The 25,794-nt window shown below is 40.1% G+C and overlaps 1 protein-coding gene across 4 annotated transcripts in view; it reads left to right on the top strand.

Annotated features, from left to right (window-relative positions):
- Positions 1 to 25,794, top strand: part of TEX264 (testis expressed 264, ER-phagy receptor) — a 177,775-nt gene that overhangs the window by 132,195 nt on the left and 19,786 nt on the right. For all 4 annotated transcript variants that reach the window (XM_063121117.1, XM_063121118.1, XM_063121121.1 and 1 more), the window contains exon 4: positions 1,779 to 1,947. In XM_063121117.1, coding sequence (XP_062977187.1) covers positions 1,779 to 1,947 — 169 coding nt within the window. The remainder of the gene's footprint in view (positions 1 to 1,778; positions 1,948 to 25,794) is intronic.

The following is a 25,794-nucleotide window of genomic DNA, read 5'->3' on the forward strand; positions in this document are numbered from 1 at the left end:
GTTATAGATTTCAGGGTTTGAAAGAGAGTCTGAAAAGAATGAAAAGAGCGGGAAAGAGAACCTTGTAAAATCACAGGTAGTTGAGCTGAGCAATGATAATCTTTGTAGCAGCAGTTGTGTGGCACTAATGGCAAAGCAAGGGGGCAGAGAGCAAGTAGCCCTGGGAGGGGGCAAAATATACTGCCTGTTATAGAAGGTAGATGGCATAGGCATGGTTGAGAAGAATGGGGAGATGGCAGAAGAGGACCTTGCCTTTCTAGTTTGTGGACAAGAGGATTCTTGCAAGCTTGCCACTCACTGAGGGAGGAGGCTTCTGTTCTGCCGCTGGGGAGTCCTTTCCTTGCTAGGAGTCCTATGTGAAAGAACCCATGGGGATCTCAAGCCCAAAGGCTGAAAATACATCTCAAGTGCAGTAGATCTGAGGAGCCAGCTAGCTGAAGAATGACTCCAGCAGAAAGCAGGGAAAAGAGAGCTCACAGAAATTTACTTACACATTGTCCTTTGAGGGTCAGTTGGGCTATTCCCCAACCACAATTAAAGAAACTATAAGCTCCATCTGACGAGCATTTTATCGCACGCTCGTTACTGGGCACTCACGGAGTTTGCTCAGGTCCCTCACAAGATGTCGTCTGCCTTCTGCCCCTTCTCGCCTTACTTGCGTGACAAAACCCCCTCTCTTTAAGTCCACTGTTTTTTTAAACTCGGAATTGCTGTTCTCTCCTGCTGTGTGCAGGAGAAGCAGTGCCATTAGCGGACTCAATGGGCCTTGTGCTCCTTGTGTACTTCCTCTTTTGAAAAGAGGAGGTAACTGAGGAACAAAAACATGAAGGTAGGGAGCGTGTTAACCCCCAGTGTGATGGAGGTTTATGTCTCTGTGCCTTGTTGCATTACAGTTTAAAAACCAATAAAAATATATTTGCAAAAGAAAAAGGAGGGATTATAAACCATGCCAAGATATTATTAGCAAGTAGCCTGTGAAAACATTTCCAAATCCTTGACCTGGCTTTATCCATGTTTTACAAGTCAGGCAAATTTACAAGCTTCTTATAGTAAGAATAACGCAATATCATCAGGTTTCCTCTCACCAAGGTCTCAGGCTTTCTTTTTCTAGTTCTGCTATCAGATATCTTCTAACTAGATGAGCTAGGACAGGACCTACTGCTTGGAAATAGTGTGCTCTATCATTTAGGTTTTGGCCCTACCCTGAACCAACAGGGCTTGAAATAGTGAAATTTATAAACCAGGAGAAGTGAAACCTGCATTAATGGTATCATTCTCATGATAATTTAGAATGGATTTAAATTGTAACCTCTTTTTTATTATTTGACCCACTTGCTGTGTATGATATGTTGTTAAACGAATCCCACAGTATTTTGTATTGGTGCTCAAAGCAGGGGTTGTAGAATTCAGCACAATAGAATATGGATCTGCTTCTGCAGAATAGTTCATTGATCTGCTAAGCACTCTCAATCTCTTGCAATTTATTATCTGTTTTATCTCAGAGCCTGAAAGCTCTGCCCCTTTTCACAAGATGCTCAGCCATTTATAAATTTGGTCCCCTGGTGTCTGAAAATGATAAAGAACAGAGAATTGGACAAATATGTCTTGGCATGCATGCCAGGGATGGGAGTATCTCCCTGGAATACTGAGAGACCACTATTTGGGAATTGCTGATCAAGAGAGTGATCTTGAAAAACTGTCCAGAGATGTTAGCATTGGTTGTAACATAATGGCAGAGACAAAAAAATCTTCAATGCTCTGTGCTTTATCTCTTTTAGGAGCGGAAACTGTGTGCCCATCCCAGGCTGGAGATCTACAAAGGCAACCAAATCTATTTTGTATGCCCCCTTGCTCGTCAAGGGGATTTCTACGTGCCTGAAATGAAAGAGTTGGAGAAGAAAAGCAGAGCAGCAGCAGATGCTGAAGATGCTCAAACAGATATCACAGGTACCTGTGAACCAGAAGGGGTATGCTGCTATGAAATACCAAAGGAAATCTGCTCTTCTCCATGCTAATAACGTGTAAACAGTTCATTTTGTAAATATACAAGGATCTGCCTTCATACCATTGGTTCATCTAATCCAGCTCCTTTGTTCTAACTGGAAGCAGGTTTCTAGGATCTTGGGCAGAGGTCTTCCCCACCTCTGAGATCCTTTTTAACCAGACATTCCAGGAAGGAAGGAACTTGGAGGCTTTCATGTTTCTTTTGCTGTTAGTCTCCCCGCCAATACTATTTTGGGGCTATAACCCCTTCTGGATTTTTTGTTTGTTTGAAGCTACAGTGCATTTATGCGCTTGGCTAGTGTAACAGGCAAGGTTATTTAATGATCTTAAACAAAATGGTTGATTAGACCACTAGTAATAGTTAAAAATTATTGATGCTTGTTTATACCCTTGCCCCAATTGTTGTTATAGTACAGCTGAAGTATGCTCAAGGGGTTGGTTATTCTACTGTTTCCTGCAGTTTAAACATCTGTGGCTTTAGTGTGTGAGGGCTTGCATCACCATTGTGTCTTACCAAGTCCTCTTTTAAACTGTTGGCAAATGTAGATAAATACTGTGTTTTGACGGCAATAGGTTATTCCAAGACTAAAGGATATTCTTGGCTTTGTTAGTGTTACTTTCTTCCTTCTCATTTTGATGGGTGTTGTACTTGTTTGCAAACCATTTTTTAAGAGGGATTTCAATTGTTTTTAATTGCAAAGAAGATAGACTAACAGAAAAATGTGCAATTGTGCAAAAAAATAAATAAAAATAATTCCAACAACCCTGTGAACAAATGGATTAAGTGGAACATGTATTTTCATCTTTTGTCACAGATGAAGGAAAGGTGAGGACAGTGTGATGGCAGATTAATGAGTGTATAGCAACCATGATTCATTCATTCCATCTTTTATTATGTTTCTGTACCAACCAATAGCTGAAGTTCTCTGGGTGGTTTACAGACACTTAAACAGACAGCACACACACAGGCAACATATGATTAAAACAATTCAAACAATAAACAATAAGACAAATTCAGGACATGATTATCTTCATAATATGCTTCCAAATGCCTGAGAGGTCTTAACCTGGTACCGAAAATATAACAGTATTGGCACCAGGCAGGTCCTGTTAGGGAAATCATTCTACAATTGGAGGGCCACTAGTGAGAAAGACCTTTCCCTTGTTGCAATCCTCCAAGCTTCCCTCAGAGGAGGCACTTGGGGGAGGGCCTTAGATGCTGACCCTAGTGATCGGCTAGGTGCACATGATGGCTTAATTCTCATGTCCATGTTTGCATATTTTACTTTCTTGCTAGGCATTGAATGTAATATTTGCTCCTCTTCAAAGCAATACAAGTTGATCCAATGCAAATGTATCTGGTGCTACAGCAGTTCACTTTTTATGGCTCTCTCTCTCAATAAAGCCATGAAAAGGTATCAATAGACAAAAGGCTCTAGTGACCCAATCCTGTATCCCAGTTAGCTTAATGGTGGAACACGTGCTTTGCACATGAACACTCCCAGATTCAGTGTCCGATATCGCCAAAGAGGACTTGGAAAGACTTCTGTCTGAAAACCTAGAGGGTTGCTTGCAATCAGTGCAGACAATACTGAGCTAGATGAGCCAATGGTCTGACTTGTATAAGGCAGCTTCCTCTCTCCTGCATGCCATTCTTTTTGCTGCTGCTGCTTCTCCTTGAGCTCTTGGAAGCTGTGGTTATTCAGAAGGAATCATTTCTTTCTCCTGTCTGATAATCTCCATGTATCACAATTTACACTGAAAAGATCATTAAACTTTGTAACTCATGACCCCTCCTGATGTGCAAGTCCTCTAAGAAAAAAACATACTTGTTTCTAAGGCTCACGGATAAGTCAAATTTTAGTTGTTCTAGTCGCACAGTTCTTTTAAACTCTTGTTTATGTGTCCTAATTGGAATTTTGAATAACTTTAAATGGCATTTTGACAGTGATAGTTACCTTATGACAACAGCAAAGAGACATTTGTGTGTATATATAAAGGAAGTAATTGTAACTTGGTAGGAGCATGAAATCAATGCTATCTGCTCCTGATATTTCTGCTGTAGTATCACAGACTGCTAGTTACTGGGATCTGCCCACATGCTCACATCTTGTGAGTCAAAAATATATGTAGCTTGCAACTGCTATTTATAAGTATTGTATGTGTTACATATGGCATATAAATTCGCTCTCATCTAAACCACCATGAAGTTCCATTTCATGTATCTTAAGCCATAAATGTAGCAAAATACATGCACTAGCTCAACATAGCCACAGTGTTCATATATTACCTTTATAACTGGGGCAAATTGTACAATGCCTGGGGAGCCAGACCCCGAAAAGACACCAAATAGAAAGCTAGTAGGGATCTTCTGTTTAGGCTTCCACTGAGCCATTTTGCCCGGGAGAAGAAGGTTGTGCTTGCTGCAGAGAATAAGGTATTGGGTCTTTATCCCCCCCCTTTTTTTTTTTTTTTTTTTGCTTGCTGCTTCTTCAGATAGGCAGTAAGCATCAGTTTGGCTGTCTAATGGTTATTCCATGGTTTATGTACATGGTTAGTTACTGACTTACAGGGGGAGCAAGAGGTCAGAATGTTGAAGTGTACCACAGTTAAGGGGATGTATGACAACTGAATACTCATCTCAAAGGAAGACCTTGGCCATGTAAGAAGTTCCACATTGAAGCAACGTTGGACCAATTGCTCTTTTAGCTACTTCACTGTTTTCAGAGCATTTCTTATTAGGTAAATGGTAATTAAAATGATTATAATCTGTAGAACTATTCCGCTTGCAGCCCGAATCATATTTGCAATACAAAGCTTTAATTTTTTGCTGGCCTTACTGCCCCCTGATCTCTAAAAAGACAAAAGGGAAACCTGCCTTAATAATACATGGCATGAAACTTCAGATCTGTACCTAACAGTACCTGAACAAGATTAGTAAGGAGTATTTAGATATCACTGATCCTCCTAAACCTTTTGAGTTGAGAGTTTCCGCCATTCCTTAATCTGAGCTAGGACCTAGAGCCTTAGTGCCAAGACTCGGCCTACAGACTTGTAAATAAATACATTTATTTGTTTGTTATATATAGCCTGCTCTTACTGTTTAAAAAGCTAAGACTAGCTCACATGGGTCCCCCTGGAGTCTCCCATGCAGGCATTAATCAAGTTCACAACCCCTTATCTTTAACAAAGCAAAAGCTAGAGTTGTCCCTAGACCATTTGCAGAATTAAAAAAAAAAATGCCATTCTGCATGTTCCTCTCACCACTGCTTAGCCACAACCTATCTCCATACATCTGGCATTCAGGAGATGGGCTTCCATTTCAGAGAGTGTGACTTCAAGGCAGCTTCAGCCCTAACACCTCTCATTTTAGAAATGTAGCACTGGTATCCACACTTGTCAATCTGACATGTTTCAGCGTTATGAATATGAATTAAAAAGAATAAATAAAATATTCATTCCCCCTGATTCTCTAACCATCTTGTTGTTCTACTACATATTCAGGCTCCATAAGTCTTTGTGGAGAATGTTCATTCTGATCACAACTAGTATGAAACCAAGACTTGCCTGTGAATTAAGAAGCTTTTTCTTGTTGTTTTTATATATTAGGGTACACTTGTGTTTGCTTCAGAAAAGGTTCCTCTTGAGTAACGACTTTTTATCAAAAGCATAGGCTGCAGGGTTCAGCTTTTTAGTGTTTTGGAATCTCCCAGCACCAATATATTCATTTTGGATTGATTTTTATTCCCTTTGTGGCTGGTTGTGTCGGGAGTGGGGGAAGCTACTATAGTCTGGCTTGGTTGTTTATAATCTACGGGGTGCAAGTCTGGTCCTTCAGACTATGAACTCAGATGCATCTATATGTGTTGGGATTAACATTGAGCTGACAATGTGTGGGGTGAGCTTTGTGAACACATTACACACACACCACATGCACACAACACATCCCATTTTGGCGATTTTTGCATCCATTTGCATCTGTTTGCAAAAGGGACTGAACTGCTCACAAGGGGACAGGTCTCTGTGTGGGAGTAGAACACATCTACTGGGCTAGTGCTACCTAACATTGGGATCCACATTCAAAAGAGTGCATTCTGGTTAAAATAGTACAGTGCAGAGGAACAACATCTTCCAAATGCACAACTGAAAACAGGAGCCATTGCTCTGCACTAAATTTCTTTCAAAAAGATGCTTAGGAGATTGCAACCTCATTGCAAGGGAGCATCATGCTTCAGCAATGGGGATGTCTTCACTCTTCTTTCCCCTCTCCCTTCCAGGAATCACAGATCAGAGGAACCATGGGTGCAAAAGTTGTAATGCATGAAATAGTGGAAGGTCAAGGGGTATCAAGAACCTTTTTTCTGTCTTTTTTTAATGGCAACTTCCTGGGATCCAAACACCTGCTTTAGGCATGCCTGTCAGAATAGCTGACTCCCCCCCCCCAACCACCGCCATATCACAAATTGCTTTTGAAAATCCTCTCTGTTTAAAAAATGACTTGTCACGTGGTTTGAGGGAATGCTGTTTGAGAAGTACAAGACCAAAGCCCTGTGGACACACAGAATTAGTTCTGCTGTTCTTTGGGTCCCAGCCAAAGTCTTAGGTTGATTTGAGATAAACTAAGCCAATCATGAATAATGGTTAATTCTGATGAATGCAGAGGACAGATCCACAAATGCTGCAAACAGAATGCATTTGCTACACCCTGCATATGGCTGGCTGTGTGAGGACTGGGTTCCTATCATGGGCCTGTTCAGACAACACACTAAGCCATGGTTAGTCCACTAAGTCTTTTGCAGCAAATGGTTAGTGAGCGTGTTTAAACTGTGATTAGGAATGGTTCACATGACACACTAAGCCATAATGTTTAGCTCAAAACGCTTAACTGCCATGGCTTAGCATATCAACTGAACAGGGTCCCTGAGTGTTTTGTGCGCTCTCACCTACCTGAAGAAAATAGGGCCTTAACTGTATAGTCTTGCAAAGGAGGAATTTGGTTTTGGTGTATTCCTCACAGAATGAAAATTACTGAGATGTTGGAGAATATAAAGTAATATATCACTCACTGCCATGTTTGTAAATGTCTTAAAGGTTTTAGAGTTACTAGTAGGCCAGGATGTACTGTTTAGCAGACATTTTATTTATTAATTCATTCAAACATTTATATACCACCTTATTTGATAAGGTGGTATATAAATGTTTGAATGAATTAATAAATAAAGGTGGTGATGATGATGATACTAGGGTGAAGAACAACAACTTAAAACAATAAAACTTTGTTCAGCTTTGACTGTAAGAACATGCAACTGCTTAGCAGTGGAAATATGGCATCCACAACAATCGAATAATAACATTATAAGAGAATGCACTTTTCAGGTTCTTCTTCTGTACCATTGAAAACCAAATACTGGATGGGGACTTTATTAAAATGATTTTGTTATATCTAGTTTGATTTCAAAACATCTTTATCTTTAATAATACTTTGCCCTAATATAGCACCTTTCCTTTGAGTTTTCCTGAGCTCTTTACAAACAGCTATATTAAAAATTCTCCCAGGTCTGTCTGAATTAATGATTTCATTTTATGAATTTCCCCGCAGAAGCCTCTGCCATTTTCCCTGCTGACTTCTGATGCAGCTGATGTCATTTAAAAGCTAGCAACCTGTAGATGTGCCAAACAATAGCTTGATTTTTGAAGTTGAGCAATGATCTTTTGACCTTGAAAGAAACACCACATCTGTTTATATAGCTATTATCATTCCTTCCTTCCTTCCTTCCTTCCTTCCTTCCTTCCTTCCTTCCTTCCTTCCTTCCTTCCAGTTCATTCTTCAGAGATGCTAAGTGCTTTCTACTACTACTGTATATGCAGTGTTTAGTTATGATGCATGGCATTTTGGAAGCAGGGGAGTGCGGGGAGTACTGAGTGTGTGTTTGTGTGTGTGTGCGCACACGCACACACATACAGACCCTGTTTGCATGATAACTGCAGACCACTGGGCCTGCTGGAAGAAACTGAGGACAACTACATAGTACCTGTGCAATTGAGAACTGATTCTGTTTGCTGCTCATTAGTGATGAAGGTCACTCGAAAGAGAGGGGTAGTTTAGAAGGAGCCAGAATGCTTCTGGGGCTTCCGTCAATCATAATTAGCTTTGTTTTGCACTTAATTGTCATGTAATGCTCAAGCACCAGCTATGGGTCCTAAGAGCATTCTCTGTGTCCTTGCTCTCAGCAGGACTGTCTCCAGTGTTTTGTTATAACAATGAATTGAAAGTCAAAGTAAACAATAGTAGCCTCTTGATGTGAGTTAGGGGAAGAATTACACTTCTTGGAGTGACAAGGGACTGTCTCCCTCTGAAGGATTCTGCCAATAAGCTTATACCATTTCAGAGATGCATATAAATCTCACAGTTCCGTCTGCTATTTGCTACTTGCTAAAGCAAGCAAATAAGGCATCCATTCTCACAGACAGGGCTCATTCTCCAGCAATAAAGATTTAGGGGCAGTCATTTCTAAAAGAAAGGCAGCCGTGTAATTTCTACACTAGTATAGCCATTTTTTGGCAGTTCACCTCAGTTCTGTCATTCTAATTCTTGGTACCCACTCAGTTCTGCTAGTTGGTGGACATCAGCTCTTTCTTGCAAATGCTTCCTGTAATCATCCCTTTTCTGAATCAGAGGCTGACAGTGTCCTTGCCTACACAGTTCTGTGATTTTGTGATCGGCTGGTGAACATAAGCTAAAGCTATCGATATACTGATGCTTGTGGTAACCATTGAATGGGGTTTGAATTTTGGCCCCTACTTATGGAAAGCTAGTACAACTAAACCTCTATACAAATATGACTATTTCTCCACTGGCTACCCACACACTTCTAATTCTTTTTTTAATGGTTTATTTACCTTTTAATATGCAGTAATGTAAACATAGTTTCTTAACCATTAAAAATTAGTTGAACAAAATATCCAACATTTAAACAAAGAACCAACACAAGACCTTTAATTACACCCAATACTTCCATTCCATCCATTTGTGAAAATATCCATTGCTGCTATATCACTTGATCTATATTGGATTCCAGATTTGGAGTCTCTTGACATTGAGCTTATGCCTCTCTGTCCAGCTTGGCACCTGTTGCCAGAAAGATCTGCATATTGGCTCTGGCTATGTCAGAACACGCTCTCTTCGAAGGAGGCCTGCAGCTGCATCTCTTGCGGGGGATGGCCCAGGGGCCAGGCATGGAGTTCTTTTCCCACTTGTGTGTGCTGTCATTATAAGCTGCAAACATTTTGGTCCCCCCCCCTCTGCTGTGCCTGTCCCTGCCCATCTCCTGGTGGCTTTTGTGTGGGGTTTGAAAAGCTGTGATTAACTGCGCTTTGCCTGTTATTACATTGATCTATTATTTAGTGAGAGAGGAGATGAATATTTGATAGAGCTCAGAGCCTGGCTGGGGAAAGAAGGCCAGAACACTGAAGGGAAGAATTATGGATTAGGTACTTTTGCCACAGCAGGAGTCTGCTGAAGCTGGGCATATCCTCCCCTCTTGCTCTTCTCAAGAAAACTCTGGGGTTGAGGACAATGCACAGAGCTTTGCTTTGGTTTTTTCAGGGAAACACAGAGTTCCAGCTTATCCTCTGAGTCACATGTCTTGGTTATCAGACAATTTGGCACCCTCATCTTATCTCTATCTATCTATCTATCTATCTATCTATCTATCTATCTATCTATCTATCTATCTATCTACACACACACACACACACACACAGAGAGAGAGATTTTCGTCTGTTCTATTCTTTTATCTTTTTTAGAGGCTTGTGGTAGGGGAAACATCAGCAGTTCTCTGTCTTTTCTTGTGTATGTATATAAACAAAAGAGTTGGGTATTCATGACACATGTTGCCCTCCACATCTCACCAAATAAGAAGTTGTAGAACGACTTATTGCTAAGTTTCCATAACTTGAAATTTTACAATAGGATACTTTTCTCCACATTTATCTGTATAGGATAATATACAGATAAACATCTGTCCTTCAAACAACTTCTTATTTTATACAAGACTCACTAATAGCCCCATCCATAGTGCAGTCCAGCCACAGTACTTTTATTTTACCTCATTTGGAGTTGCAGTGGATTTAATTTTGTTTAAAACAAGTCTCTGAACTACTCTTGTGTCATTCAGGTGGGAAGTCATTTGGATAATGTGAAAAGTGAGGGTTTTCCTGTGGGAATTCCATATATGAGCCTACCGTTTTCTATGGTAATCCATTAGGTATCTCCAGTGCCATTTCAGATGCAAGGCAAGCAAGTACAGTGTTCACAAGAAGAGTCCTTCTGGACCAGATCCACCTATTCTGGTATCCTGTTTTCAACAATGGCCAGCCAGATTCCTCCAGGAAACCTACCAGCAGAGAATGAAGGCAGTAGTCCTCCCCTGCTGTAGGTGATATTCAGTCCTATACGCCTCTGAATATGGAGGTTTCATCTGGCCTCCATGGCTAATAGGTATATCAAGGATTACCTAACATTTATTTATTTATTACATTTTTATACCGCCCAATAGCCAAAGCTCTCTGGGTGATTCTCAAAAATTAAAATCATGAAGAGCATAAAAACAACCAACAATCTAAAAACACAAATACAAAATACAATATAAAAAGCACAACCAGGATAAAACCACACAGCAAAAAATTGATATAGGTTAAAATATGGAATTAAAACAGCAAAGTTTAAATTTAAGTTAAATTAGGTGTTAAAATACTGAGAAAATAAAAAGGTCTTCAGCTGGCGACGGAAGGAGTACACTGTAGGTGCCAAGCGAACCTCTCTGGGGGAGCTCGTTCCACAGCCAGAGTGCCACAGCAGAGAAAGCCCTCCATGAATTTCTCTAATCTTTTTTAAACCCGTCTAACAGAATGGTCATCACTATTTCATGTGGCAGTGAATTGTATGTTAATTATACACCCTATTAAGTATTTTCTATTTTCTGCCTTGAATCTACTATCAAACAATTTTATTGGATGACTATGTTCTAGTGTTATCAGAGAGCCAAAACATTTCTCTCTTCACATAATTCATAGTGAAATAAACCTCTGAGGTGCCACCCTTAATGATCTTTTTCTTTTCTTTTTTACCATGCCCCCTGCAATGCTTAATTTTATTATTTATGTAATGTAATGTAATGTATATCCTGCCTTTCCACTAAAAGCAATGCTGAAGGCAGCTAGCCCTCTCCATCCTAATTCCCCCCAGATGTGTTGTACTTCAGCTCCCAACATCCCCAGCCAGGATGTAGTTCAACACATTTAAAGGGCACAAGGTAGAGAACGCTGCTTTAGGCTTTCCTTCTAGGGAAGCTGCTTCAAGTCCCTTATCATTTTAGTTGCCCTTTAAAACCAAAGGGTTGAGGCATTTCCCTTATCGGCCAGTAATAATCTATGTAGATTGGCTATAGCTCTATTTATAGAAAGGACAGTCACTCAGGTACTCATCCACTCCATCTTCCAGCTCTCCTTCCCTGACGTCTCACTCACTCATTATTGCTCATATTGAAATTGGCACTAAGTATGACCTAGAGCCAATCCTTGTCCTCTATTAGCACATATTGATTCTGCTCATTTGAATCTCTGGCCTTTCTAATGTGCCTGGTCCCCAGATACCCTAACTGGCTTTGATACATCACATGTTCACCTGTTCCAATTTAGCAAGTGCTCTGTTCATGCCTTAGTTCTTTGTGAACAATTAAATTGCTAGCATGTTCTGTATCTGACAGAATGAGGCATTTTTGGCTGAAAAAATATTAACCATTCTTCTCTAGCTGATGGTGAAATGTAGAAAGGACTGAAGTATGCCTCTTCTGGGAGTAGCGTTCTCTGTGGAGCTGCAAAACAAGCTTAGAAATAGCTCTCTATAGGATCTAATTTGAGGGTCTAATTTGAGATCCTCAACTTTTGACAACAAGAGACCCACACTTGAAGAGAAGTCTTTAACCAGGAGAATGGGACAGATGGGCAAAGAACCAGTGTGGTAAGAGTAGCAGCTTCTTCTGCTTGATAAGGCATTTCCTGCATTATATGGAAGGTTTGAGATTGTTCAGTTTGAATGAAGATTTTATAACAGAAGAGGCTCTTATAAAAAGGCTTTTAGTGGAGGCTTTATAAAGATGCTCTGCTGTTGTTAGAATCTTACATTTACTTTTGATCATACCCCTAGAGCAAGGTGGAAAACCTCCAGTCTGCAAGCCTAATCTGGCCCATGAAGCCTTTGCTGGTAGACACACACCTTTTAAAACACCAACTTCCTTATAGTTTACCCCATCCCCGTATTTCCCCCCCAGTGTTTTCACAGAGTTTGGGAGGAAACGCTGGAAGAGTTCCTTTCTCAGCACACAGTGGGCAACTGCTCTTATCTCCAGTTAGCTGTTGATCAAAGATAAGAGCACGTCCCTGTAGGGTAGAGGGGACAGGGACTGGGTAGGACGCTGCTACGTAATTCAGTCCTGCTTACTTCTGAATAAACATGCAGAGGCGTTCCTTGTGAGTAAACCTGCTGCTCATGCTTACTTCTAAATAGAGGCTTGGTATTTGGAAGTGCTACTGAAAATAATTCATCCCTGTTTATTTGTGAGTAGACATGTAGAGGCTTGGTATGTAGGATACTATCAGGCCTACTTAGGTCTGAGTAGCCATGTAGAGGCTTATCCTGCTTATTGCTTTGTAAACTTTAAATTTAAAAGAATCATATCTGGCTCTGCCCTACTCTGCCTTTGGCCCCTCCCACAGAAGGAATGCAGCCACCAAGACCTTTCTCAGATTGGAATTTGGCCCTGGGATTGAAAAAGATTCCCTACCCCTGCCCTGGAGCTTGGTGTTGTGGTGACTTAACTGCAGTCCAAAATTGTTGATAAAGGCACATCATTAAAGCATAAATTCTTATAATTACAGCCTATGTCTCATGACAACTCTGAGTCTGGATAATCATAGCTTGGCAGGTTCTTCTCAGTCAAAATCTCCCTTGTCACTAAATTTAGCTTTCCTTGGACTGAGTACGTCTGAAACTGTCTCATTTTAATTAAAAAGATCATGCTTGGCTCCAATCTTGTGCTTTGTGCAACTGGTTGGGGGTGTGGGGCAAAGAAGCATCTCTTATGCTTATTGATGTGATGCAGTCTGTATTTGGAGAAAACATTATACAGTAAATAACAGTGTGTTGACTTTATTTCCTTTGGCAATATTTTCTCTCTCTCTCTCTCTCTCTCTCTCTCTCTCTCTCTCTCTCTCTCATTGCCTTAGACTTCATACTATGAAGATTAGGCTTTATTGTCTGCTCAGTCCTGTGGCACCAATTGTGTTGCATATCGGGAATGAAGCTGGCATAGTTTGGGGAAAAAGAAACAAGCTTTCATACCATCTCATTTGCATGGGAAACAGCTGAGAAAAAAGCAGGAGGGTCTAGGTTAGGAGGAGCTTGGACATGATGCACTTAGGTTGCAACTGCTTGTTGTACATCTCCTTCCCCCACTTTCCTCTAATTGTTACTGAGCTCCCCTAGACAAAAATAATTATATGCACTGCATCCGAAATGGAGCTAATGAGGGCTCTTTCATTCATTACTACAGTGACTGAAAGCCACTTTATAGCAATGATGTGAGATAAAGCTGTGGAAATGTTCGAAGGCCCAGTACCTCTCACCCAATCCTCATCTGGCCACTAGTAGTGGTGATGATCAGGTGTGAAGGACCCATGCAAATGGCCTCACCCATATATTACCAGACCTTCAAACCTTTCAGCAGCCATGTGGGCCAAAGATATGGAAAAGTGTATTTTGTGCTGCTATGACAACATATTAAGGAGACTTTATATGTATCCTTTTCTTAAACAGATACTGTAGTTAGCTAGGAATCTCACATTTCAGGCCCCACACACAGATCTTATTGGCGCTTGCAAATCTGTGGAATATTTACAGGTGATAGACTAGTCCCAGCTGCCAAGGAAGCAGAGGTGCTATCTGCAAGAAAGTATCCTCTTTCTGGTCATACAAGTCAGCTCCAGACCCTCTACAATCACCCAGAAGCCTAGATGCTGATGAATCTAAACCGATGACTAGACCAGAAGGTGCAGTACAGGTCTGTCAGCATCACTGAGCCCTACTCAGGGGGAGTAACTATGAACCAAAGTAAACTCCAGGTTAATGCCCCACTGATGCTTAGAAGAGAAAAAGCAAAAAGGCCACCTTAAAAAACTCCTCACTTGCTGTCTCACTGTTGCTGGTGCATACCTCATTCTGCTCAGCTCCTAGTTTAACTCTGAAGTCCTTGGCTGGACAGCTCCCTTGCTGCTTCAACAACCTTGCCTCACATCTGCTTCTTGCTCTCCTGGATACCTTCCCAGCCACTTTATGAATAAGAATGGGTAATCAAAGCCACACAGCAACGGTGGTGGGAATGGGATATAATGGATCCATTATTGAAATCCATTGGTATGATTTTTCTAGAGGACACCTTTTGAGGCTCATAACAACTTCTCTGTTGGCAAAGTAATCCCACAGTAAAGCAGGTGCTTGAGCCTTCGAATGTTTGGACTATTATTATTATTATTATTATTATTATTATTATTATTATTTATTTATTTATATAGCACCATGTTTTCTGCTTGCTGTGTGCCCTTTCTGTCTGGTTGGGGCACATCTCAGCTGTGTCCGGATTGAGTAGATCCTTCCTCAAAAGGGATGTATCTGCCAGAATGGCCAAGACTGCCAACGGTGGCTATTCAAAAATGATTGGAAGTGACAGAGCAGTGAAAAAGTGCCTGGCTAAAAGGAAACATGAATGTATTTACTGTCGCCCTTAATGCAGAACAAAGGGATGAGGCTGCTGGGGATTTCTGAATGATGGAGTTGTTGTAAGAGTGTTGGATCAGAGTAGTGAAGCCTGAAACCATAGTTAAACTTTATTATGGCTTTAACTTTAAAGGTACAATCTCATTTTTTCTTTACTTTGTATGTCAGCTTTCATTATGGCTTTGTGTACAAAATTAAATGAATTAAGGGATGTTTTATTCAAACTTAGTGTATCTCTGGTTCACTAACATGGGAATTAAATTTGGAAGCTTCAAATTGATTCTAAATAGGAATATACATACATCATAAAATGCTAGTCAGTAATATAAAACAAGATTTCTGCCATAGAGAGGCTCAGTAGATATATATCAGGAGCTTAATCAGTGGCTGAGCACTTTGGAGACTAGGGGTGCTTCCAGATGGACAGCTGTTAGTACTACCAATCAAACAACATTGTTTAGCTACTCCATCTTCTCATTAACATATTTTTTGTAGGAGAGGGGGATAGAACAAGCAGTGGGAAATCATGACAGGGTTACAAGTGGAAGGTGACATCGTTTGGACACCTACCACTATAAAGTAAAATTACACAATAAAATCCTTGTCTAGAAATCCTAGTTGTTACCTCTGTGTCAATATATTGAGAGTTTTACATCTGGGATAATAGATCTCCTTTTTCTTGTAAGTAGAATGTTTGTAGAATTGTTACTATAGAAGACCTCTACACTAGATGCTTAGTGAAATACCTCAACATGGAAGTTCTATTAATGGTTACTATATTGACCAACGCTACCCTTTCTGAAATCTTCAAAGCTTCTATATAATTAAGCCTTAAACTCCAAGTAACAGCAGCAAAACACACTACCCAGGAATAGAAATGCATTGGGAATTCAGTTTATGTTGAAATAGAGAAAATAATAATGCAATCCTAAAGATGTCTATTTAGAAGTAAGTCCCACTGAGTTTAATGGGACTTGCTTCCAGGTAAACGAGCAGAGCAAAGCACTCTAAATCTTGGTAACTCCATCAGAGTCAATCCAGGCAGTGGATCCATTTTATCATTCTTCCCACTCCCACAAGCCACTCAGTGGGTACTCGAGGCTGAGTATCTTTGGGGAAATCGCAAATCTGGATTTGAATAGTTTGGAGCCTAGCCTAAAGAGTTTCCAGTTTTATAATTCTTCATGTGTTTTCTGATTTTCATCTGTGGTTTGAATTATTTGATAACATTACTCAGGTCTTCGTATCACTGGCCTCACAGGCCATGGGAAGCTAGGAAATCCTCGTTTCTTAGTCAACTGAGAAATGTTGCTATTCCATCACCAAAATTTATACCACTGTGTTTCTCCTTTGTGATATCTGTGTGTAGTTCCTCAATTGGGTTTTCCGCCTGTGCAGACAACCTTGAGAACTAGAGCATTAGTCAGGGATCTGGTACTCCATCTTCTTCCCCTGGGGTACATAATCTAACCTACTCTGCACATTTCTTAAAGAAGCAATTTAGATTGCTGCACAAGCAGCATCACTGAGTAGTCTCACCAAGCTCTCAGATATCCTCTTATACCAGATATGCCCTATATCATAAGTGGCAATTTACCTTTAACCATTGGGGTTATTGTGAATACTGTAAGGGCAAATGGGATACAATCCTGCTACAGAGATTGCTTCAAGGGAGCACTTCTCAGGTCCAGAATGATAGGGATGCCATTACCTCCCTGTACGTTACCTAAAAGAATGTTGTTACTTTTCATATCTTCAGTTTCAGCAGCCTATTCACAGTTCTTACCATCATGTTCCATTCACCTTTTCTGCCCCACTGGATACCCACTTACATATCTTCACTCCAACCTATTGTTGTTCTTCTGACATCAGCCATACCACCCTCAGCCCCATTGACATCACAGTCTCAACCTGTTATGACCTTGATATATGTTCAGCCTGGAGCACTTATGGTTCTTGCTGTGGCACCTGTTCAAATTACAGTCAATCCTATTTTGCCTCACTCTACATTATCAGTATAAACACGGATGCAGCCACCACCACCAGTTTCTTGGATGTCAGTAGCCTTATTCAGGAGTTCCAAATCCAATAAAAGTAAAGCTCTGAGCAGGGGGTGTGATCTAGCCCCACCCTCTCCATCATCACTTTCTTCAGTTTCTACACATGGAAGGCAATGTTGTAAAGAGAAGAACCTCTTCTATCCATGAACACTCCCCACAAAATCAGAGATGCTGGAAAATCAGCATTCTGTGTTGGGTGGAGAGTCCCATGGATGGAGGAGGCTCTCCTCTTCCCCAAGTCACCCTTCAGGTGTAGAGAGCAATGAAAGTAAAGATGGAGGTGATGAGGCTAGCATGCTCCCCTTCTTGTGTTTACTATGCTCAGATCTGGACTACTGGAATAGGGCTAGTGTCTCAGACATCTGAACAACCAGTGATTGAACCTTTATCAATAGCATCTGATCAGCTAATACTGTTGGTAGTGGTGTCTCTGCCACAAGATGGTGAGTTTTCTGGAGAATTGGATCCAGGTTCAGATGATGGTTCAGGGGTAGGCAACTTGTGGTCCTCCAGATGTTTTGGCCTACAGTTTCCATCATCCCTCAACATTGGCTATACTGCCTAAGGCTGAGGGGAGTTATAGGCCCAAACCACTCATGTTGTGAATGATCCTAAAACAATATCCCCTACAGAGGATCTCTAACTATGCTTAGAATAAGGACTCGAGATACAGCAACCTCCACTGCTTATTAATGAATCGGTGTTTCAGCTTGTTTCCCTGGTACATAAATTCCAGTAGCACTTCTGTGCTTCCTGCAGTCTTTCAGGTAGCAAAGAACTCTTGGAATAAGCCCTTTTCTAATCCCCCCATATATATTTTAAAGGATGAAAGGTTGCACTATTTTGTTTTAAATATCTTGCTCAGATTCACACTTGGGGAAGGGGAGTCCAACAGTCTGCAATGATTGATAAAGACGGCAGAGAATTTGATACACTGGTCAACAAATTTAACTCTTCTCCTGTAATCTTCCCTTATAGGGGAGTTGCTCTAGCGTCTTGATCATTTTAATTGCCCTTTTCTGCTTTTTCTAACTCTACAATATCTTTTTTAGGTATAGTGGCCAGAACTGTACACAATATTCTAAGGATGGTTACATCATAGATTTGTATAAAGGCAGGATTATATTGGCAATTTTATTCTCAATTCATTTCTTAATTGTGCTTTACATGTATGGCAGTAGCGGCCACATTTCCTCAGTCAAAAAAGATATCTGTTTTCTCTTGGTCTTGGAAAAATGTTTTGGCCATTAAAGCCCACTTTTCACACACAAAAAATATTTGCTAGGGAATATTCTGTTGAGCTTTATTCCCAATAATTTGCCTGGACAATCATCAAAATACATCAAGCTGCGCAGTGCTTGCAGTGCTAGATAAGTGCATGACTCAATACTAACTCAAAAGAGTGTCATTATTTAATCCTTTGATAATCCGTTGAGGTGTCCAAACAGATTCAGACTTCCCCTGATCTTATCACATCTGAAGAGATCATAGAAAAAAGTGGCATGGCTTCAGACTACAAAGTCATTTACACAAAATGGAAACCAGATAAGATTGTTTAAGGATCAAATTGAAAAGAAAGGCTCAGACCTCTCTCAGCAGGGAGCCCTGATTCTGGATCCTTCTGGGAGCTGAGCAGAAGTCTTGCTGTGTGCCTCCTGAGCTCCATGTAAGATTGGAGTCAGTGCACCCCTCTTTTGTATTAGGAGAAGGTGAGGCAGAGTGCCTGAAGCTCAGTGTCAGGTATAGGTTTCAGCAAGGCCATCTAATTTATTTATTTATTTATTGCATTTTTATACCACCCAACAGCCGAAGCTCCCCGGGTGGTTCACAAAAACTAAAACCATTCAAAGTATAAAACAAACAGTAGAAAAACATGATATAAAAATCTAATGGTGTTTGCGAAGGAAGTTAGAATATCTCCGACTGCTGTATTAAGACTTAACTATTCTATCTGATTGAGACAGATATGCTGTAGTCCAGGTCTTGTTTATTTTTAAATGATCAGAAACCTTCCAAAATAAAACGAGATTTAAAGTTGCCCCCCCTATCATTATGTATGTTGTGAGGAGATCCATGAAGGCAAGTAACATTTTCCACTAAAGCCTGAGCAACTGTAATAGCTTCCTGATCTGGAAGTCCACACATTTCTGCCCATTTGGAGTAGTAATCTGCAACAAGTAGAACAGAACACTGACCTTGATGAGTGAATGACCTTGATCCTGATGAGTCTTCAGGATAAAACATCAGCATTTGAATGTTTTTTTTTACCTGGATGGTGCACAATGCAATAGGCATAGTGTGATAATTGCTCCAACCAGAAAGCCAACTACCCTTCCTGTTCATGAAAGTTATGGAGCCAACATAATGAGCATAAACTTATAACCTAGAAGAAAATGTTGAAAATGCTTTGTAAATTTTTCAACAGGCAAAAGTTACTTACATGTCATAGTATATTTGTCTTCAGCCTTATTCAGTGCATAGCTAACATCAATCTTTCTTGCGTCTCAAGCTTCTGAGATTAAAGAGCTTGAATGCCCACTTCACTGACATCTGTATCTAATATGAAGGGCAGTGCAGGATCTGGATATGCCAAAATAGGGGTAGATATTAACACTTTTCAAGCTTCATAAAGGTCTCATCACATTTGTTTGTCAATTCAAATGCAACCCGTTTGTTGATCATTTGAAACAGAGGGCGTGCTTTAGTGGCAAACTGTTTCAGAATCTTCCTATCATGTGAAGCAAGCCCCAGAAAACTCCTGATATCAGTTACAGTGTTAAGGATCAGCCATGTCCTCACTGTTTCCATCTTGTCAGGGTCTTTTGCTAAATATTTTGGTGAAATAATATGTCCCAGATATTGAACTTGCTTACTAAATGTACAATTTGATAGCTTGACTTTTAAGTTAGCTTTCCAGAGGCATTGCAATGCCTCACACAACTTTTGTTCATCAAATGTTCATCCAACAATGACAATGCGATCTAAATAGATCAACCAGGAGGTTTCCTGCTGATCAGCTTAGCACCACTTGCATACTGTAAGTCTCTGAAGCATCCTAGGGGCATTGCAAAGGCCAAAAGGCATGACATTGAACTCACTTAAGCCTTACCAAGTGCAGAACGCTTTTTTTCTTCATCTTCTCTTTTATCTTCACTTGCCAATAACCACTAGCCAGTTCTAAGGTGGAAAACTACTGAGCATTAGTTAACAAATCCAGGACATCATCATCATCATCATCATCATCATTATATATTTATTTCTTACCCGCCTCTCCCTTTGGATCATCAATTCCTGGTAATGGATATGTGCCCTTCTTTATCAAAACGAGAAAAAACAGAACAAATTAGAAGCAAGGAAGAGAAACAGAAACAATCAGAAGGTGGCAAAATGAAATATCTGGAGGAGAAGCAGGGGTGCTTGCTGAAATTCTTTGGAGATCTAGAAGATCAGATGTGCTGAGAAGACTTCCATGCAGTTTTCTCTGACCATGATAATATCAAATGGATAAACTTTGTCATAGATGCAAAAGAGGGAATCATCCTGTTCAAGAGTAGTGCAAAAGAAGTGCTGGATAAAGCCAAAGAAGCAAATAATGTGAGTCTGCAGCTACGAGGCAAAGATGTTAAGTGGGAGGTGCTTGCATGAGATGTGGCAAGGGAAGATCATGAAAGGGCAGCAAGAATTGTTAAATAAAAAGAAAGGAAAAGGTCACAAAGGTAAAAGAAAAGGTGGTAAGGGACCCCAAGGTGAACAGGACAGAAAAGTGAAATTTCAAGGCAAGAAAACAAAATTTCAAAGTGAACATCAGGACGAATGTGAAGACAATGGTAAAACAGCAAGTCCCAAGAAAAGATCACTTGAAGAGGCCCAGCAATGAAAGCTTGTCCCCAAACAGCAAAAAACAGAAAATGGAGCTGGAGATGGGAAATGGTACTTCAAAATGTATTCAAGGTTTTTTTTTCCTTTAATTTTTTTTAAGTCATTCTTCCATTCATCATTTTTTCACAAGAGAATCTAATAAAATCAACTTCTATGTCCACCTACAAAGGGCCAAGAAGAAAATTACTTTTGAGATTCTTTCCTTGGGATGCTTGCTCATTTTAACATACACTTTTAAAATAATTTTCAGTCAGGCTAAAAGGAAAGGCTCAAGAAACTGAATCATGTAATTCAACTGTGAACTGTTGTATTCAGTATATACCAAATAAACTTAAGCATATTGTGTATTAGAATTCAATGACCTATTGTGTTAATTTACAGAGATCGAACAATAGCTGTGTTAAAGTGTATCACCATCTTTCATGGAAGAAAGGTGGGCTATAAATTAATTAAATAAATAAATTCCTTGATATTCACAGTCAACCACCAGTAATCCACATGAAACCAGGCACTGCCGTCTTTTTTCTTTCTAAGTCTGCAGAGGCAGTCCAGGAACTGGAAATGATTGAATAATTCCTCTTCTTTGCATCTCCTGCAGCTGGGCACCGTTATATAGCCTAATGTTCCAGAGTATTAATATGTATTAAAATAGATGTTTCGTCTAATTTGTGTGATCCAAGTCATGATGCCTTGACTAAACACAGAAGACTTTAACAGGGCCTGTTTAGGCTCTTCTTAACTAATTAGGCTGTCACTGATCTAATGAAAATTCTTCTGTAATTTCAGCAATAGCCCAGTTGGATCTTGTGGAGGTACAGTATTTCCTCTTAACCTGGCATTATCACACATGGCAGGTCTCTTTCTGGTCCAACCTCATACTGGTGTCAAAACTTCAGATCACAGTATCCTGATACAAAATGTGTGATGCCACTATCAAATTAGCATCCCAGATAGTCACCTTATTGTCATACACTTTATTAATGGATATCCCAGTTAACACTTCTACTTGTAATGTTGGCCAAGCTTTCATCAGCCGTCCTGTCTCAGCTTTGTTTCCCCTTCAGATTTCTACTCATCAGCATTTCAGTCCTTCGAGAAATGATCATATTTTACAAGACTACCATTTCCAACATGTCAGGCATGGGTTGGATCATTCTCAAAGAAAACTCTTGTTCTAAAAGAAAACAAGAACCAGTTGCAAAGCTAATTTCAATTTAGTATTTTTGAAGAAAGTCAGTTATTAATAAAGCATTAGGTGTAGCCCCAGGAATAATCCTGGCTAAGATGCAAGCTACCAAAATTCTTGTGCAATACTTTCAGCGGGTAGTGTCCGATCTTTGACTACTTTTACAATAACATTACAAGTACAAAAGTTCCTTACCACTGTTTCGGTTATTTTGTGTCATACCCGAGCACGTAGGATTGATATTTGTGCCCTAGTATCTTCCACATCCTCTTCATGATAATGCCTAACTTCTCTCCGTCCATTAACCAAAAGTTCAGGAAAGGGGCCTGGTGATCCATAGGCAACAGAGGACTCCGTCTCAGTTGGCCAAGTTTGTTTCCCTAAGGCTTGTACCCTTGATGCTATGGGCATTCTCTCCTGAAATGCTCCAGCTGACCAAGTTCACAGCAGCTTCTTCCCCGAGTGTTCATTTATCTTTCTTACTCCCAAAAGTGATCCCAAAAAGCAGTCCCACCAGCACTTTTAAAAGCAGCTACATCCTTTTGCAGCTCTCTCAATATAGTCAACATAGTCTATAAATTAGAATCCTCAGGTCACACTTTATAGTATTACCTTTTTAATTCTCTGTGAGGGACAGCACCTGAGGCACAGACTCTCCCCTGCTGATGGCCTCAATCACTTTCACCAACTATAATTCACTCACTATCTCCATAGCCGCCTCCATATTTTTTTGGTTTAGATAAATGGAGCTGCATTTGCTGCTTCTCCTTGCATGACATGCTCAATGAATTTTTTAAAACGAAAAACATCCTGTGCATCAGTGAGCAGATTTGGATAGGCCCTCATCCCCAATCATCACAAACACAACCGAAACCATAGATGATTAGTAATGGGACAGAATTTTGTTCAGTTCACATATTGATATGGGCTTATCAAATTTGCAGTTCTCAAATCAATATGTGCAATGCAATGCAATGCAATTATCCTTTAGTATTTGCACTTCTTTGGATTTTGCAATTCTCTGAACAAAAAAAGTGTAAAATATGCATATATTAAGGACAAGTGTACACCAAAAATGTGTATATTACGGCAAAATGAGCACAAAATGCATATATTAGTAAAATGTATCTAAAATTATATAAAGGAAAACAGCTCGCAAAATGTGTACGTTAGGCAAAATGCATACAAATATGCATGTATCAAGAGAAATGTGTACAAAACGCCGTACAATTTTCCATGCAGACTTAACTGATGTGGGGCAGGACAGATAGAACTGAAGGCCAGCAGAATTAGAAACAGAGAGAAACCAGAATTGACAGATTCGCCCATCCCTAAAGTTAATTCACTTGCTACCAGTTCATATTCTTTCTGCACATCTAATTTTACCCCAAATAAGCTTTAATATATTTTCCATTGCAAGAATAGGCCCAGAAATTTTGCTTTGCTGGTCTTAGTCTAGCTATAAGAGCATAAGAAGAGCCATGCTGGATCAGATCAAGGATCCATCGTGTTCTGTACACAGTGGCCAACCAACACCACAACCAGGACATGAATGCAACAGAATCCTTCTGCCCAGGTTCTCCAATAACTGGTGTGCATAATTATATTGCCTCTGATACTGGTGGTAGCATATAGCCATCAAGCCTAGTAGGCATTGTTCCTCCATGAATTTGTCCAATCCACTTTTAAAGCTATCCAAAGCAGTGGCCATCACTACATCTTGTGGAAGTGAATTCCATAGTTTAATTATGCACTGTGTGAAGAAGTACTTCCTTTTATCTGTCCTTAATCTCCCACCAATCAGCTTCATGGTACTACTATAATTCTAGTAGGGCTTTGCAAGCTTCGGATTCGGAATTCCAAAGCATAGCAACCATTTTATGTGCAATCTGCCATTTTCTGCACAGCCCTAGTGAGAAGAGGGGGGGGGAAAGTAAATGATATGTCATTTACAGAGTGACGGACTAAACCTTTGTTGTCATTTATAGAATAGAAAGGGAAAGTTAAGAAAACAACAAGTACATACTTTAGTTGAGCAACACCAGTGCCACTCCCCCTTTTGCTCGGGTTAGGGTTTAGAGGAGAGAAGTGGTGTAGTTGTGCCATGTGGACTAATCCTTTGCTTTAGATTAAGTTTATTCAGAGAATAAAAACAGAAACTTAAGAAAACTACAAGTATATACTTTAGTTGAGCAGCAGCAAATCCCACCACTTCAACACCCATCATCCCCAGCACCCCACCCCTGGGAGGTCTGTTGTTGCAATATGGAGGAGAGATTGAGGGAGAGCGGGGGAGGTGCAAGGAGCCTCCCTCCCACACTCTCCTCCTAACCTTTTTCCTTTTTCACAGCTGCCGCACACTGTGTTGACATTTTCGTTGAGCTGTCCACCACAATCCCAAGATCTCTTTCTTGGTCAGCCACTGTTAGCTCAGATCACATGAAGTTTTTGTTGTTGTTGTTGTTCCAATGTGCCCAATTGCTTACATCAAACCACGTTTGCCATTTTGATGCCCATTCTCCCAGTTTGAAGACATCCTTTTGGAGGTCCTCACAATCCTGTTTTGTTTTAACCACCCTTAATAATCTGGCATCATCAGCAAATGTGGGCACTTCACTGCTCAGTCCAAATTATTTATAAATAACTTGAAAAGCATTGGTCCTAATATGGATCCCTGTGGGACCCCACTGTTAACATCCCTCCATTGGGAGAATTTAGCATTTATTTCTACTCTCTGCTTTCTGTTCTTCTACTATTTACTGATCCATAAGAGGATCTCTCCTCTTATTCCATGACTACTAAGTTTGCTAAGGGGTCTTTGGTGAGGGATTTTGTCAAAAGACTTTTGGAAGTGCAAGTGAACAATGTCTACCAGATCACCCCTGACCATATGTTTATTGACACTCTCAGAGGACTCTAAAAAATTAGTGAGACAGGACTTACCTTTGCAGAAGCCATGTTGATTCTTTTTCAGCAGGGATTGTCCTTCTACTGTATATGCTTAGTAATTTTATCTTTAATAAGGCTTTAAACCAATTTACCCAGAACAGACATTAACCTACTGACCTGTAATTTCCTAGATTCCCCTGCTCGATCCCTTTTTTTAAAAAAAAATTGGTGTTACATTGGCCATTCTTCAGTTACATGTTTTTGTTAGAAGAACTGCAATTTCATGTTGGAATTCTTTAGGAAGTCTAGATGGATACCATCAGGGACCCATGATTTAATAGCTTTGAATTTGTCAGTGGAGTTGAGAACTTCAGCTTTTGTCACCACTATTTGCCTCAGTTCCTCAGACTCTTTTCTTGAAAACATTAGTTCGGCACAGGTATCTGTCCTGTATGTTCTGCAGTGAAGACAGATGAAAATAATTCCAGCTTCTCTGCATTCTCCTTATCCTCCTTTAATAGTCTTTTAACTCCATTGTCATTGTCAGCCATTTATATCAACTGCCACGTTGAAATGTTCCATTTCAGTCCAAGTCTGACCTTCACCATCATTTTTTTATTAATAATAATTTTTTATTTGGATTTTATAACACATACAATAATCACACTACATCAACTTAATATACCACAATAATGAAATTAAAAAAGAACTTATTGAAATAATATAATACTATCTTGTGCACCCCATCCCCTGGGACCCTTATTCTCCTTTCCAAAATTGTAATGTATCCTGCGACGGTTTACTCCCTTTCCCTTTTCCTAATACAAATTTAACAAATGGTCTCCAAACCTCATCAAAGTCATTTCGCTTGACCTTCACCATTATAGGGTGAAAGATTAAATATAGGCTGGTGGACTGCCATTGGGATTGCAGCATATTCATCC

This window comes from Elgaria multicarinata, chromosome 3 (assembly GCF_023053635.1).
Source record: "Elgaria multicarinata webbii isolate HBS135686 ecotype San Diego chromosome 3, rElgMul1.1.pri, whole genome shotgun sequence".
Taxonomy (NCBI): domain Eukaryota; kingdom Metazoa; phylum Chordata; class Lepidosauria; order Squamata; family Anguidae; genus Elgaria; species Elgaria multicarinata.